General features: G+C 58.9%; 2 protein-coding genes across 2 annotated transcripts; both read right to left on the bottom strand.

Annotated features, from left to right (window-relative positions):
* Nucleotides 1–203: 203 nt before the first annotated feature.
* Nucleotides 204–8,211, bottom strand: SLC25A10 (solute carrier family 25 member 10). The gene is made up of 11 exons (XM_040244859.1): nucleotides 7,897–8,211; nucleotides 5,719–5,838; nucleotides 5,053–5,167; nucleotides 4,925–4,973; nucleotides 4,650–4,691; nucleotides 3,778–3,821; nucleotides 3,606–3,676; nucleotides 3,259–3,351; nucleotides 2,896–2,973; nucleotides 2,294–2,350; nucleotides 204–2,208 (listed from the first exon to the last, which is right to left on the bottom strand). The coding sequence occupies exons 1-11, from the start codon at nucleotides 7,987–7,989 to the stop codon at nucleotides 2,107–2,109; spliced, it is 864 nt and encodes a 287-aa protein (XP_040100793.1). The 5' UTR covers nucleotides 7,990–8,211; the 3' UTR covers nucleotides 204–2,106.
* Nucleotides 8,212–10,964: 2,753 nt separating this feature from the next.
* On the bottom strand, nucleotides 10,965–15,150 carry MRPL12 (mitochondrial ribosomal protein L12). Its single transcript, XM_040244868.1, has 5 exons — nucleotides 14,897–15,150; nucleotides 14,099–14,285; nucleotides 13,842–13,925; nucleotides 11,665–11,799; nucleotides 10,965–11,567 (listed from the first exon to the last, which is right to left on the bottom strand). The coding sequence occupies exons 1-5, from the start codon at nucleotides 14,968–14,970 to the stop codon at nucleotides 11,451–11,453; spliced, it is 597 nt and encodes a 198-aa protein (XP_040100802.1). The 5' UTR covers nucleotides 14,971–15,150; the 3' UTR covers nucleotides 10,965–11,450.
* Nucleotides 15,151–15,242: the final 92 nt, after the last annotated feature.

The following is a 15,242-nucleotide window of genomic DNA, read 5'->3' as shown; positions in this document are numbered from 1 at the left end:
TTTTATGTACAATGAATTACTATTGCAGTTATGTTCGAATTTTTGAAAGACCGTTTTCAGAGACTTGTTAAGTATCTATCTATAAATGACAGGACATCGGATTTGCTTCCAAATAATCCAGTGGTGGGAAAGGATCTGTAGGGCTTGGAGAACACAGGCCTGGTGAAAACTCACTGCTGAGGCTCGGGTGGGCATGTGGGTGGTTTGTTGTTTAAGTAACAGCTTTGTTGTAATACAGTAATTTTCGGGTTACAGAGCTATGCAACCATAACCATGACTTAAAATTTTTTATCTGCTTGAAATGCTCCTCCTCGCTTCATAGCACGGGGTCAGAGGCACTGATGTCTGAACCGTCTGGGGCATTTCTGTTCATTCCCAACTGGGGCAGGAGCCCCAGGGTAGCTCCCACCTGTCCTGGGACAGCAAAAGGTCACAGGTGGTGTTTACACCAGCTCCTGCCCCAGCCTGAGGGTCTGTAGCCCACAGAACCTGGGTCTGCCAGTCCAGTCTGGGTTTGCGCGATGATAGGCCAGTACCCAAAAGGCCAGGGCTCTGACTCAAGGGGCATCTCCAGGGAGACCAGGCTGCAGCACCACCCCCCTGCCCCAACCACAGGAACTGTCTCGAGGGGCTTGTAGTGGCAGGTGCCTGCTGGGAAGGGGCAGCCCTGGGTGGGTGGGTCCGGTGACCTGGATCCAGGACCGCAACACTGAGTCCCTCAACCAGCCCCATACCCTGCTCTTCCCCCAGCCCTCTCTCCACAGGCCACCCCAGTGTATCCAGTCGGAGCGGTGGCTTCTCCCCTGCTTTGGCCCTTGCCCCTCGATAAACCCTAGAGCTCTCTTTGAAAGGTGCAGAGGAGGATCTCACAGGCCCTGACCACGAGGCAGACTGGTTAGGGCCCTGGATGCAGAACCAGACTCAGCACTTCACCGTCCTTTATTAACATCCCTGCAGGGCAATGTGGGACTGCTGGCCACTTGCTGGGGGTGTAGGGTAGTGGCACAGTGCCCATGTGACTGGGGGAGGCTGACAGATGCAGCCCCCAGCCTCATTTGCAGGCCGCTTTGGGCATTTTGGCTGACTGGCTCCTGGAGACCTTGCAGGTGACTGCGGTGCAGTCAGCCCCCGTGGACATGCCACTCCCACTCAGGGAGCCAGGAGGGGTCACTGCACAGCCCCAAAGACAGCAGCCTCCTCCTGGCGTTGAAAGGTTTTGGTGAAACTAATTGTTTAAAGCTGGGCTTCCCTGGTGGCTCAGCTGGTAAAGAATACGCCTGCAATGTAGGAGACCTGGGTTCAGTCCCTGGGTTGGGAAGATCCCCTGGCGAAGGGAACGGTTACCCACTCCAGCATTCTGGCCTGGAGAATTCCATGGACTGGACAGTCCATGGGCTCGCAAAGAGTCGGACATGACTGAGCGACTTTCACTTGGTAAAGCCAGTGGGGGTGGGCTGGACCAGGAGGGGTGGGTGGGATGCCTGAGGGTCACACGCAGGCCCCTCCTCCTGGGTACTCATTCTGCCCTGACCTGGCAGCTGTGGGGCGCAGCTGCCTTAAAGAACATCATGAAAGCTATGGTCCCTCTGCTGGCATGAAAGTGCAAGTGTACACACCATTCAATGGGTGGTGCTGGGGGTTCACAACCCCTACTCCGCCACCCAGGTCCTCAGTGGGAGCTGCTGGGGGTCCTGGGCTTCATGAAAGGAAGAGACTTCAGGGGCTGGAGACCCCAGACCCTAAAAGTCTGCCCAGCCCACCCCTCCCAGCTCCAGGGTTAACTGCCTACCTGGGGAGAGAACACCCAACCTGGGGCCTACACCCTCCAAGAGAGTCACAGCTGTGCACAGGGCGCTGCTGGACACCAGGCAGGGAGAGTCAGTGGTGGCAGCGGGAGGTGGCGGTGAAGCCAGCAGCTCGGGAGGGGACAACGGTCACTGGGCTAGCCAGGCAGGCTGGGGTGGGGGTCCTGGGCCAGGGAGGAGGGGGCCGGAGCACAGTGGGCAAGTGCTGGGCTCAGGGCAGTGCTCAGCTGCCAACCCTCTGGGACTCTGGAATAAACTGGCGCAGGGGGCTGGGCGTGACCCAGCTGCTCCCACCGCCACATCAGGATGGCACTTTGATGCCAAAGTGCTTGCGAAGCTGTTCCAGAAACACGAACGTGAGCACAGTGTGGGGCATGAGGCGGATGCCAGCAGGCACGAGGCCCTGTGGGAGAAAGGAGGGGAGCATGAAGACAGCCCTGGAGGGAGAGCCCCCCACCCTACACCCTACCCTGCCCCCCGCCCCAAACCTTGTAAAAGGCCAGCGGCCCCAACTTCGCTGTCTCCATGGCGCAGTGCAGAACACCCTGCAAAAAAACACCAAATAATGAAATAAAACGGAAAGCTGCTTCTCGAAACGCAGGAACCCCCACCACCTCATTCCCCCCTCCCCCACCACCAGTGCCAGTAGCTGCTCACACTGATAGTGGGCGTAAGTGTGCAGAGCAGCAGGCCTGAAAGTTTAAAGGTAAACATGGGGAGTAGGGCTGGTGGGCACAAAGGTCAAGGGCTGCCCTCTCCCGTTAGCCAGGCAGAACTAGAACTTAAAAGCACACCAGGGCCAGGCTGACCCGCCAGGCACCCACGGTTCTTGGCCGGCTGCCACAGACACAGAAGATACCATGTGTAACGGAGGGAGGCCTGGACAGGTGCTTGGCCCCAGGCGCTGGACCTGCCACCCTGCTATGACCAGGCTGCCTCTGTTACCATGTCAAAGAACCTGACTTAAAAATACACTCGGGGCCCAGGCAGCTGCAGGCCTGATGGCAGCTGGGAGGGACACAGCCTCGTCTGTACCCCAGCCCAGGGACACAGGCTCACCTGCCAGCAGCAGGGCGGGAAGCCCACTCACCCGATACTCGCCCTTGGCATTCATCAGCCGGGTCTTCAGCACATCCAGGGGCTGGCACAGGAAAGTGGCACATCCACCCTGGAGGGCAAGTTGTCACCAATGGATCTGCCAGGAGGGCAGGAGGACACCCCTTACCTCCCCTCTGCAGGCCTGTCTGGACTCCCAGGAGGTGTCCCCAGGGCCATGGGGACAACACGAACAGTCCCAGCCTGGGCTCTGGGGATCCATGGGCTCCTCCCACTAATGCAGAGGCCAAGAGGGGCAGCCACCACCCTCATCAAAGCCTCACACCATTCTGAGCCCTTGCTCCGCCCAGGTGCCCCCAGCTGTCAAGGCTGGTCAGGGACCCCCCCGACTACTCACCGCAATGAAGCTGGCGATAAAGTGAGTGAAGATGCCGTCAGACAAGTAGCCCGTGCTGAGGACCAGCTGCTTGGCTTGATCATAGCAGGACAGCTGTTAGGAAGTGGGGATGGTCAGGACACGAGGGACAGCTCAGGGGAAAGCAGTGGGGCCCACAACGACACCAACTGGATGGACCAAGTACCAGCTCTGTGGGTCATCTACAAACACCATACAGGGGTGGACAGACCAGGCCCAGACCCACCTGAGCCCACATCTGCAGCCCTACGTGTGTTAGTGCCCGCTGCCTCCCGGGCCCCCAATCCCCAGATGCTGCCTGAGAATGCCACCCCAAGCCGAAGTCCTACCTGGCCCACAGTGACCAACATCCCTCGACTGGATGCCATGGTGGCGCCTGAGAACAGCTTCTTCAGACCCTCTGTCGGGGGAAGAGGAGAGGTTGGGTGCCCAGCCCGAAGCACCTCCCCAGCCATCCCCCAAGGCCTGGAGGCTGTCCCAGGCCCCCACCTCCTGTCTTACCTTCTCGGGCCACACGGTACAGGCCGTCCAGGGCGTGGGCATAGCTGCCGGGGGACAGAGAGTGAAGCTTTCCTGACCACAGGCTCCCACAGGAAGGTCCTCCCCACGAAGAGCCATGCCCCCATCACAGGCCAGGAGGAACCCAAAGCATCACAGGGCCAGAGGACATCAGCCTCTTCTGAGAGCTCAGAGTGGTCTCACTGTTCAGGGGACCTCAGGGCCTAAAGATCCCCCGGGTTCCACAGGAAAACCCCCTCACTGGGGGGCTGCCAGCTACGAGGCTGGTCACGCCTGCAGGCTGTTCCTGAGGGCGGGAGGATGGGATGCCCTGCCAGGTCCCCTTCCCAACCTACTCAGTCTGCCCTCCCCACGGCCTATGCTCCGGCCAGAGAGTGGACAGTGGGATCGCCTGGGGCCACACTTCTCCCTGAGTTGGCTGATGCTGGCGCCAGGGTTTAACTATGGTGTCTGTCCATAAACAGGGTCTCAGAACCCACGGTGTCTCAGATCTCACCCAATGATGTTTTTATCACAGAAACAACCTCCCAGCTCCCAAACCCTTTTGAAGGCCACATAAGCTTCTAACTTACCCTCCATGAAGCATGTGCAGGTATAAGAGGGAGCAGAGAGTGACCAGCCCCTGCCCACATCCCAGTCTGGCCCCAACCCTGGGTCCTCCCACAGGGGTAGGACCCAGAGATGCTGGAAGGCCCCTCACAATGTATGCTTCCAACATCCACCAGCCGCCCCATTGCTCCATGTGACCCCACAGGTGTGGTGGCCCGTAGGAGTCCCCCACTGGGTCCCGCAGAGCTGCTCAGTGGTCTTCTCAGCCCTGGTCCCCAAACCCGTGGGCACACCGTGTGACTCACTTTCGGCGCTGATTCTGGGGCAGCTTCATGTCATTCTGCATCCTGAAAACAAGCAGAGAGTTCAAGGGGGCAGGGCCAGACACCCCACAGACCCCAGCGGGAGTGAGCAGCTGGCCCTACCCGGGGCTGCCCCATCACAGGCTCAGCACCACCCTCCTGCGCTCCGGACCCCAAGATCTGAGTGACACCTTTTAGACGGAACACACTGAGACCCTAGTGAGCCAACCTGGCCCCGCTGGGGGACAGCAAGACCCTGGCCTCAGGGCCGCACTGACCTGACGTTGACCATGTCCGCAGGGGTCCCCACAAAGCCGCCGATGCAACCTGGCACAACAGCCAACACGTGACCACTGGCAATGCCTCCTGCCTCACCTGCACCACCCCCTCCCTCACGGCTGCTCACCGCTGATGGAGCCCAGCAAGACCTTCTTGTAGAAGGGCAGGGGGCCCTCACTGCCCTTGGTCACCTGGTCCCGCACGGTCTCGTAGATGGCAAACCGAGTCAGGGAGTAGGTCATCTGGGGAGAAGGGGCCCAGCTCAGAGGGTGCAGGAGGAAGGATGGTGCTGGGCACCCCCCACATCCTTGGCCCTCCGGTGCACGGACATCACCATGTGGGCCACAGGGGCACCCAGGAACCTTCCAGAGGCCACACAGCCAGCAAGCAGCTGAGCCATTTAAAAAACCTGGGGCTGACTGAGTCCAGGCCCCACCCCTCCTCATCCCCTATCACGTCCCTGCAAGCCTCAGTTTCCCCATCTGTAGGTGGAGGTTTCGGGCCAGCTGTGCCAGCTGGGCTGACTCTGTGCAAGGCAGAAGCCATGCCTTGCTCCCACCCCGGGGGGCTGCTGGTCCCCCAGGCCTTGTAGTTCTGTCCTTGTAAGAAGTCTTGAGAATGAGAGAGTAACTTCCAGGCCCAAAGGGCATCTATGGTGGGCAGGAGGGAGGCCAGTGACCCCTCCGCCTCCGTGGGCTGAGGGTGGGCTCTGGGATCAGTCCTAAGGAAGGGATCGCTGATCATGAGTCTCCACCCAGCCACTACCCTGGGAGATGGGGGTCCCCAGAGGTACCTGTCTGCACAGGGAGGCGCTCAGCCCATTGTAGAGCGCCAGGATGCCATCAGAGCGCACCACCTGCAGCGCCATGCCCGTCATGCGCATCTTCACCTCCTGCTGCGTCTGCAGGTGCACCTGTGGGGAGGGCCCCACCACTCAGAGCCGCACCCCACCTGGAGCCCGCCCTGGCCAGCTCTGCTCTAAATCCCTTTGCCACAAGTGCTACCAGCGCCTGTATTGAGAGACAGGAAACTGAGCTGAGAGGGACTGGGGGCAGGAAGAGAAAGGGACGACAGAGGATGAGATGGCATCACTGACTCGATGGAAGTGAGGCTGGGTGAACTCTGGGAGTTGGTGATGGACAGGGAGGACTGGCGTGCTGCGATTCATGGGGTCGCAAAGAGTCAGACGCGACTGAGCGACTGAACTGAACTGAAGGCACCAGCTGGGACGTCTGGCACCAAGCTCTGTTCCACGCCATCACCTCACAGGAGACAACGCCAGCTAATATGGGAGCGCAATTCCAGCTGCCCTGGAGCGGAGTCATCAGCCCCATTCTTTAGAGGAGGACACTGGGAGACTCCAGAGCCCCACTTGGTAGCCTCCCAAGAGGGCCAGAATTAGGGCACTCAGAGATGTCCTGAGGAAACGGGGGAGGCTCGGGAGAGGTGGGTGGAGCTCCGTGGGGCGCCCAGGGAGAGGGGCACTTCGGAGTCCCTTCTTGAATCACACTCTCAGGTCCTACACGTCCTGCCTAGACACGCTGGGGTGAGTTACTGCCTCTGCTGCCTTAGTCTCTCTTGGCTGCGAGCCGGGAACCTAGGGCCTGGGGGCAGGGTGGCCACACAGCAGCACCCCATGCAGGCAAGCCACTGTGAGGGTTCAGCCAAGATGTGGGGCAAAGGCAGAGATCAAGGAGCTTTAAGATACTTTTTTTCCCAAAGACAATGCCGAGAGGAGGCCTCTATGGCTGCCCACACCGCCTGCTGCAGCCCAGCCCAAGGCCATGTGCTCCCTGGGCCAGAGGGCGGCCACATTCCTGTGGCCAGCCACCTCCCAGACTCCCACCCCCACGCTAAGTGTGCAGCAGCAAAATAACACCTGGGGGTAGGGCAAGGGGCAGTGACGCCCAAAGGAGCCTTGAACAAGGGAAAAGGCTGGCCTGGGGCCAGGGAAGGCTCCAAGAGTCCTTGAAAGCTGTTTCTCCCTCCGGGCTGACAGTCAGTCTGACCCTCCATGGCCTGTGATGGGGGAGGGGGAGGAGGGCACAGGGACCTGCATGGGCAGAAAGTAAAACAAAGTGCCCATGAGAAAGGTTTCCTCTTCCTACAGGCCCAAAGCACCTAACACCTGGCCCTGCTTGGCCAGGCCACGTCACAGGCCCTGGCGGCTACCAGGAGCCACAGAGGACCCTCCCAGGTCTCTGAAATGCTGGAGGGGCTGCCAGTTTCAGCCCCACCCCCAACATCTACTAATCCTGCCTTTCCTGGTGGCCAGGCCAAAGCTTTAGGGATAGTTGGATCAGCCCAAGACACAGGTGCCAATCCCTCCAAGGGAGCCAGCGTGGGTTTCAGGCTGCTCTGGGTGGGAATAAGGAAGGGGATGGCCAAGTGACCGCTCTTGCCAACAGCCTCCGCAAGACCATAGCCCAGGTACTGTGGCCCAGGGCCCACTTGCCAAAATATGCTTTGAGTTTCTGGCCCTTCTTTGTTGTTTGTGGTGAGTAAGGAGCAAAAAACTGGTCTGCCTCAGAGACAAGGGAAACTCTGTCTTATTCTGCCCCATAGGCATTTTTTCCAAAAAAATGTAGGAAGAGTGTGATTGCTTCTCGATGGAAGAAACAATCACCCTCATTGGGCAGGACCTGCACGCAGGCTGGGACCACGGCTTCCAGATGCTCACCCACCTCCCAGGAGGAAGCAGCCCCAAAGCAGAAGCGCAGGCCACATTCCTCCTCCGTCTACCGGTGTGTTTGGTGGGCACCCACTAGGCAGAGGGAGCGCGTGGTCCTGCTGGGATATCGACAGCTGCGCTTACTGAGAACCACCCTCAGGAGAGCTGGGAGGGAGACCAGCCCAAGGTCACACAGGTAGCAGAGCGAGGGCCAAGGGGCACCTCTGCCGCCCGTTCCACGCAGAGCCTCCGGGCCGGGGCGACAGCCCGAGCCGAGACCCTCCCCACAGCCGTGCTCACCTTGAGCAGGTCCAGCGGGTGCGTGCAGCAGGCGGCCCCGCATGACGCCAGCCCACCGAAGTACCAGCGCGACACGCGCGCCTCATCCGCCATGGCCCGGGCGCCGCCGCCGCCGCCGCCGCCGCCAAGGAGCGCAGGTACCGGCCCCGACCCGGCCTGTGAAACCCAGACGCCGGCCTGGCCCCGCTCCAGCCCCTCCCCTACCCGGCCCGGTCCTCGTAGCCGCCCGCCGCGCGTTCAAAGGTTCGCCGGACGCCTTCGCCGCAGACAACCAATGCACCCGCGCGGCCCGGGGGCGGGAGCTAACGGGCGGGGTCTCAGAGACCCCGCCCCCAAGTCCGAGGGTGGGTCCCGAGCCTTAAAGCGCCCGCGGCTCGCTAGGCTAACGCGGTGGGCTCCAGGGAGCCGCCCCAGTGGAGGCGGCTCAGTGGAACGCCCCCCACTGGCCGGACCGCAGGAAGCCTGCTAAGTAGACCTTCCTCGTTCCTCTCAGGGACCTGCGGCCTCCCCTATCCTGCTCCGGCCAGCCCGCGGGGCGGCCCCGGCGCCTAAGGCACGTCTGCAAAGGTCACGGCCCGAGTAGCTCGGGCGCTCGGCCAACCCCCATCCCTCCTAGAGGCCTGCCTCCCATAAGCGCCCTGCCGCTGCCGCGGCCCGGAACTTGCGCCCGGTTTCCCAGCCCCGCGGCGCAGGCCCCGGATACGTACAGCTGCTAGGGGCAGCGGAAAACCTCCACGGATCACAACCTGCGGATTACAGGCAATTCGGAGACTAGCCGCCCCGCCTACCCATCCCTCCCGAACGCCCAGCCTTAGGCCAGCTCTGACCAGACAGCCCCCAGGCAGCTACCCTGAGGCGGCACAGGATGGGGGTTCTGGGCGTGAGGGCTCGGGCTCCTGGGAGGCGGTAGTCAACAAACTGGAAGCGCACGTGCGCTGCTAGCCAGAAGGCGCGCCTGAGGGACAGAGAAATCTGGGTCCCCAGGGCCGCTTTTGGACGGGGCCCCATGGATCTCAGGGGAGGCAGAGCCAGAGACCCCTGCACTAGTAAAGGCCCCATGTCCTGCTGTCCCAGCTTAGCCGCTGCAGGCCCCACCCCAAGGGAGAAGGGTGAGGGGCACCAGGGAAGCAAATCTTGGCCCTTGGACCCACAGGGCACCAGGAATAACAAGTCCAGCCCAGCCTAAGCAAACAGGGATTCTCTGTCGGAGGCAAAAGTTGCCAGAGCAAACCCTATTTGCCTAAAGTGGCCTCCTGGAAACTACAGGAGGCCTCTGCCCTCTGTCATCAGTTGGGAGGGTGAACAGCTGGCTACAGAGATTTCCAGCCCAGAATTGCCAAGGAGCCTGGGATGGGGCCAGTGGTAGAGGTGTGCTGAAAAGGCAGTTGGAAGTATAGGCATTCCTGGGAAAAACAGGAATGCCCCAAGAGTGGGGCTCCCTTTTTAGAAAAAGGTGGATTTTGCAAACTGTAGGTCAAGGAACTCAAAAAGATCCCAAATTTTCAAAAGGATCCCACTTGTGCATGAATCTGAAGGGATGGGGACTTTGGGCAACAGCTTGGCCTGGCAGCCAGGGATCCCTGTTCAGGGATCTGGTGTCTGTGCTGCAGCGTTTACACTTTCTTGGTTTCCAGGCAGGGAGGATGCAGCCATGTGAGTGGCCTGGCATACGTCAGGGTCCCTAGAATCAGCAGGGAGGAGGAGGTGGGGGGTGTCTATGGGGTAAGAGGCACACGGCTAGCTCTGGTTCTCCCACTGCTGTGTCCTCTGTGATCTTCTCATGAGCCTGCACAAAGGCCAACTCCTACCAGGCTCTGAAGGGATCTTCTAAGTTCTTCTGTGGGTGCCAGCAGGGCAACTCAGGATGCCCAGCAGACCCACCTCCCAACACCAGGCCTAAGGGCTAAGTGGGCTTCAGGGACCCAGGGTGATCCCCCATGGCACACCCAACCTATTTCCAGGTCTGAGACACCTTAGAGCTACCACAGGCTAGAGCAGGTCAGGGGGCACTGGAAGGGTCCAGAGGCCTGGGCCAGGGGGCTGCTTGAGAAGGGGAGGCTGAGGATCTTCAGCGCCTTCAGACAGGACTGTGAGGTCAGGTGGGGGCACCATGGCAGCATCCTGTCTGTTGTAAGCAATGCGGGAGGAGTTGGGTTTGATGATCCCACAGGTAGACACCTTTAGCAATACTACCATGAACAAAGTGACCCCTCCTTGGCAGGTGGGGTGAAGGGAGCCCATTTCATCACCCTAGCTGCCCTGGAAAAAGATGAAGGAGCTCAGAGGATAAGCGGCCTTTAAAGGTCACCCATAGGGCGGGAGGTGGGGTGTGACCACACAGGCCTGGGCTGAGGGGTGTTCCTGAGCCTGGACCACTCCTTGCCCCTAGGAAACGGCAGCAGATCAGCAGCCCACACTTTGCCCCAGGTAGGAAGCTGTCCCTTCTGCTAAGTGAAGGAACACCCAGAGATCTGGTGCCGGCCAGTCGTTAACTTCATGGGCCCCAGGCTTGGCTAGTGGGGCTCTCCAGTCAGGGGGCCGCCTCCCCTCTCCTGGGATTCTTCATCTGGGAGCCTGGCAGCTCCTGGGCCTATCCTGAGCCATCTCACCCAGAGGGTAGCACTCCCAGACCGAGTGTCCCCTTCTGGTCCCACAAACCAAGGGAGGGGGCTCCAGGTGACCTAAAGACCCAGGCCAGAGGGGCTGGGTCCCCACAAGTCACAGGAACTATGGGCCTCCCCAGAGTGGATACTCAAAAATCCCTGCAGCTGCCTGCCCTCAGCTCCAGGGGCCTCCTGCCATGGGCCAGTGATGGCGCTTCCCCAGGAGAAGGAAGCCAAGGGTCCTTGGAGAAAAGAGAGCACTAGGCAGAGCCTGCAAGCTTGGGTGGTCACTGCCACCTGTAAATGTCACTCTGGCACCAGGTCACCTCTTCTTACCAAATCCCTGGCTCTATGACAAAGCTCCCTGAACCCCTCTAAGGGAGCAGCGGACACCCCCCAACTGCTGTAGTCTTGCAAAGCACACCCTCCTGCCTTCTGTGCCCCAGCTATGGTACACACCTCACACTCACCTGCCCAGGTCTGTATTTGCTGTTAAAGACCACCAACACTTAAAGACAAGGAGTTCCAAAGGCACCCCCACCAGCTCCCAGGTGAAGATTTAGTGCCAGCCACGCAGGAGCTGCCACCCCCACAAGCAGGACAAGTATGCGTTGGGATCTCAGAGGACAGCCCGCTGCACGTGGTGCCCAACCGACACACATGACTCCACACACAGGGCCTGCACAATGCATTTTTCCCAGCGGCCATGGGGGGTGTGTACACTCCTGGTAGATTCTAGAGTCCTTCTCCCTGGGGCTGCACAGTCAGTGGCTGCCCCTCCCTCCCCATCTCAGCAGGTCCATCCGTCTGTCCCAGAATGGAGTTGGCCTCGTGGTGTGGATGCCCAGTTCTGCTCCAAGGCTGCTCCATCCACTGAGCCTGGATGCTGGGTGCAAAGCAGGCGGAGCCCCTCTCAGGGCCCAGGAACCCTGTCCACAGTCTCCTGGGCGGCTACTCCAGAACCACAGTGCCGCCCACTGCCTCCAGGGCCGCCTTGATCTTCTCGGCCTCGGCCTTGGCCACGTTGGCTTTGATTTCCTGAGGCAGGGATTCCACCAGCTTCTTTGCCTGCCAGAGAGTAAAGTCAGAACCCAACCTGGGCCTGGGTCAGCCTGAGAGCTGTCAGTGGCGGCGGGAGAGGGCTGTGCGGTACATGGAACCTCACCTGGACGAGGTTGATGCCCTGGACATAGTTCTTGATCTCCTTGATCAGCTTCACCTTGTCCACGGGCTTTGCCTCTGTCAGGCGGACAGTGAAATGTGTCCGTTCTTTTTGTTTGGGGACGTCGTCTTCTGCTGCCTGGGGGAGGGAGGGAGGAAGTGGGTGGCAAGGTGAGAAAGGATGGGGTTGAAGCAGATTCATTCCCAGGCCACCCTGTCCTGTAACCCAAAGGCAAGACCCAGGCAGGCTGCCTGACAAAGCCTACGATTTTGCCAGGAGGTCACAGTGAGACAAGCGGGCTTAGGCTGCCAAACTGGGTGCTCTCCTCGCCTAATCCATTCCATCTCTCCAGATGCGGCTCTAAAACTACCTTCTGCCCCCACCACCCAGCACTCTAGTATCCTTGTCCTTTAAAAATTGTAACTTTTGAGACAAGGAAAAATGACACCATAAGCACTCCGCAGATAACACTACAGAAAAGCAGTGCAAGCCCAAGGTTACATACTGGTGACAAATGTACGACCAGCTTCAGCTCCACCAGGTGACCAATAATGGGACAACTGGGCATGACAGAGCTCCAGCGGTGAAGACTACAGCACCCCCAGAGCAGGGACTACATGGGCCAACAGCCTGGGGCAGTTCTACTTTGGGTGTGCTGCCTAATTATGAACAGCACCCCCTTTATTCTTAAAAGCACTCCAGTTTAGACAAGTTACACAGTAATTCTCTCCTTGCCCCAGATGTTTAGCCTGTATAGTCACCTTCCAGTTCATGGTGTAGGAAGGAGTGTGGACAAGGCTGGTGGCACTATCAGACACATGTGGGATGTGGGATGCTCCACAGGACCCGACCTGGTTTCCTCAGTAGGTGATGGCTGGGGGAAGGGGGTTAAGGGCAGCCACCCAGATTTAAGAGGCTTGAGAAACCCAACAACCAAATGCAACACAGAGACCTCATTTGGATTTGAGTAAAGTGACTGTTTTAAAGAAAGTCTGGGACGTTCCTGGTGCTACAGTGGATAAAAATCCGCCTGCCAATGCAGGGCACATGGGTTTGATCCCTGGTCAGGGAAGATTCCACATGCTTTGGAATAACTATGCCCATGTGCCACAACTACTGAGCCCGCGGTCTAGAGCCTATGCTCCACCAACAAGAGAAGTGACTGCAGTGAGAGGCCAGAGCACCACAGCTAGAGAGTGGCCCTCGCGCTCCACAACTAGAGAAAGCCTGCAAGCAGCAACGAAGACCCTGTGCAACCGAAAGCAAAACTAAATACTTTTTTTTTTTAAAGGGTCTGGAAATGGAACTTCCCTGGTGGTCCAGTGGTTAAAGAATATGCCTTCCAATGCAGAGGACAAGAGTTTGATTCCTGGTCAGGGAACTAAGATCCCGCATGGCTTGGGGCAACGAAGCCCTCCTGCCTCTACAACAGAAAAGAAGATCTTGCATGCCGCAACTAACACTAATAAATAAAAAACTATTAAAAAAGTCTGGAACTATTAGCAAAACTTGAAGAGGCTCGGGTAGGAAGCCCTGCTAATTGCATTTGTTGTGCAAACAGCTCCTGGTAACGCGAGGAAACACTGGTGCTTTCAGAGATGGATGGTGGAACACACGAGGCAGAAGAGATCAGAAATCTGTCTCAAGCTTCAAACAACAGATGAAGCAAATGTGGCAAAACCTTTATGATTTCTGACGCTAGGAAATGCATATCAATAATTGTGTTATTTCTCCTTGTGGATAAGTCCGAGATATCCATGGCCCTGCCATCCCTCTGCCTCACTCTCATCCTTAGCTCCTCAAGTCTTTCCTCAGAGTTACCTTCCCTGCAGCCTTTCTTGAAACTGTAACCCTCTCCCTCCCATTAAAAGCTTCTTCCTTACTCTTTTCCTTTTCTGTTTGATACAAATTCTTTTTGTTGTTTCCTCGCCTTTGGCTATTCCCCTCCACCACAAACACGGTCTTCATATGGGCAGGAACCTGCACAGTCTTGGCAGGGAGGAGATGCCAGTGAGGGTGCAGGGGTGCCCACAGCCAGAAACCACACAGACCCACAGGCTGTGCCTGGTTGATGCAGGACCAAGATGAGGGATGAGGAGAGAAACCTGGCCATGTGAGCTGAGGCAAGATATCAGCTGGACACCAGAGAAACACCACTTTATGCCCCGGCCTGAGCTCACCTCTGGGGCTGCTGGGGCAGGGGCAGTCCCAGGCACCATGCCACCCATCGGCATCAACCCAACATCTTGGATCTTCAGTGTTTTCTGCAGGGACAAAGAAGGGTAGTTTCAGGAGCTGGTTGTTCCACCCAGACATGCTCAGGAACACGCCTGGCAAGGTCCTTGCATTTATGGAGCACACTTTGGATAATTTACCAAACTCCCAAATATCCCAGCAAGGGGTCCCAGAACTCCTTGCCCAGCCTGAGCACTGATACCTTCAGGAGCTCGTTGAGGTCGGAGATCTCCAGCAGCGTGAGGCTGGCAATGTCCTGGACCAGCTGCTGGATCTTGGGGGGGTATTCCTTGGGGGCGTTATCCAGGGGGGCACCAGTGAGGGCCTCCCCCCTTCGATGGCTGCTGCATCTCATAAGCCGCACAGTGCAGACGTGAGGTACCTGTTGCCTGAACCCCATTAAAACAGAGTCGTCAGCCTAGTACAGGCAGGTGACATGAGCCAGGCAGGTAGGTGCCATGAGCTCAGAAGACCTAGCTCCTTGGTCCCAACCCAGGTTCTCAGACTCCAGGGACCGCGTGGATAACAAAAGGGATTTCCCAGCCATTTTATACACTCTTCAAAGGGCCTTGGAAACCCACATAACTGCAGACACGCTACCCACGACGTTTCCGGCTTGGATGAACTCTACCAGTCCATGGACGTAAAGCAATTACCTGAATGCATTTTGCCACGCAAACTTTCAGAACCTGAGGTCCCTGGCGGTAGAACGCCAGATCAACTCATGGGAGTCCTACCACGCCACTGTGCTGCCGGGGAAACTGAGGCCCGGAGAAAAGCACGGACCGGTCCAAGGTCATCCGGGGCCACCCCAGAACTATCGGCGGCCTGTGAGGTTAGGGGATCGTCAAGTGGGGGCCCCCGTGCCTACCAAGCACGTAGGGACTCGCCGAGTCGGGGGAAGCCCCCCGCCCGCGGACGCCGCCCCAACGTGCACCCTCAGTGCCGGGCCAAGGGCCCCATCCTATCAGCCTGCCCGGCCCTCAGCGGCCCGCAGTACCTGACGAGGCGAAGCGCAGCGGCTCGAAGCCCGAGACACGGCCCCCATAGGAGGCTTGTGGCCGACGGCAGCATCGCTCCACAGGAGAGAAGGTCACACGCGGATCCTAGTAGGCGGGACGCTCTAGCCGCCGGGGGCACCGGACAGAGGAGCTGGGGAGGACACTCTAGCCACCAGGCCTACCGAGCATAGAGTGGGGTAGTACGCTCTAGCCTTCAGGACAGCCGCGCATACAAACTGGAGGAGGACGCTCTAGCCTCACCTCGACTTGCCTCCTCTCGCTCCGCGAGATTATGCAAAAGACAACGGGCGGCGCAGGCGCAGAGCTTCGTTAAGGGGACGGTGG

The sequence above is a fragment of the Oryx dammah genome, unplaced genomic scaffold, assembly GCF_014754425.2.
Source record: "Oryx dammah isolate SB20612 unplaced genomic scaffold, SCBI_Odam_1.1 HiC_scaffold_8, whole genome shotgun sequence".
In the NCBI taxonomy this organism is placed as follows: Eukaryota; Metazoa; Chordata; class Mammalia; order Artiodactyla; family Bovidae; genus Oryx; species Oryx dammah.
The sequence above is the reverse complement of the archived record's forward strand: the minus strand, read 5'-3'. Positions and strand labels throughout refer to the sequence as shown.

What these genes read in the sequence shown, in the direction of transcription:
- SLC25A10 (XM_040244859.1), bottom strand. Translation starts at nt 7,989, where the DNA reads ATGGCGGATGAGGCGCGCGTGTCGCGCTGGTACTTCGGTGGGCTGGCG. An exon ending in TTATCGCCAGCTTCATTGCG is followed by an intron (nt 2,974 to 3,258) that starts GTGAGTAGTCGG and finishes CTTGCCCTCCAG; the next exon opens with GGTGGATGTGCCACTTTCCT. An exon ending in ATGCCAAGGGCGAGTATCGG is followed by an intron (nt 2,351 to 2,895) that starts GTGAGTGGGCTT and finishes GTTTTTTTGCAG; the next exon opens with GGTGTTCTGCACTGCGCCAT.
- MRPL12 (XM_040244868.1), bottom strand. Translation starts at nt 14,970, where the DNA reads ATGCTGCCGTCGGCCACAAGCCTCCTATGGGGGCCGTGTCTCGGGCTT. An exon ending in ACCTCAACGAGCTCCTGAAG is followed by an intron (nt 13,926 to 14,098) that starts GTATCAGTGCTC and finishes TTGTCCCTGCAG; the next exon opens with AAAACACTGAAGATCCAAGA. An exon ending in AGGGCATCAACCTCGTCCAG is followed by an intron (nt 11,568 to 11,664) that starts GTGAGGTTCCAT and finishes ACTCTCTGGCAG; the next exon opens with GCAAAGAAGCTGGTGGAATC.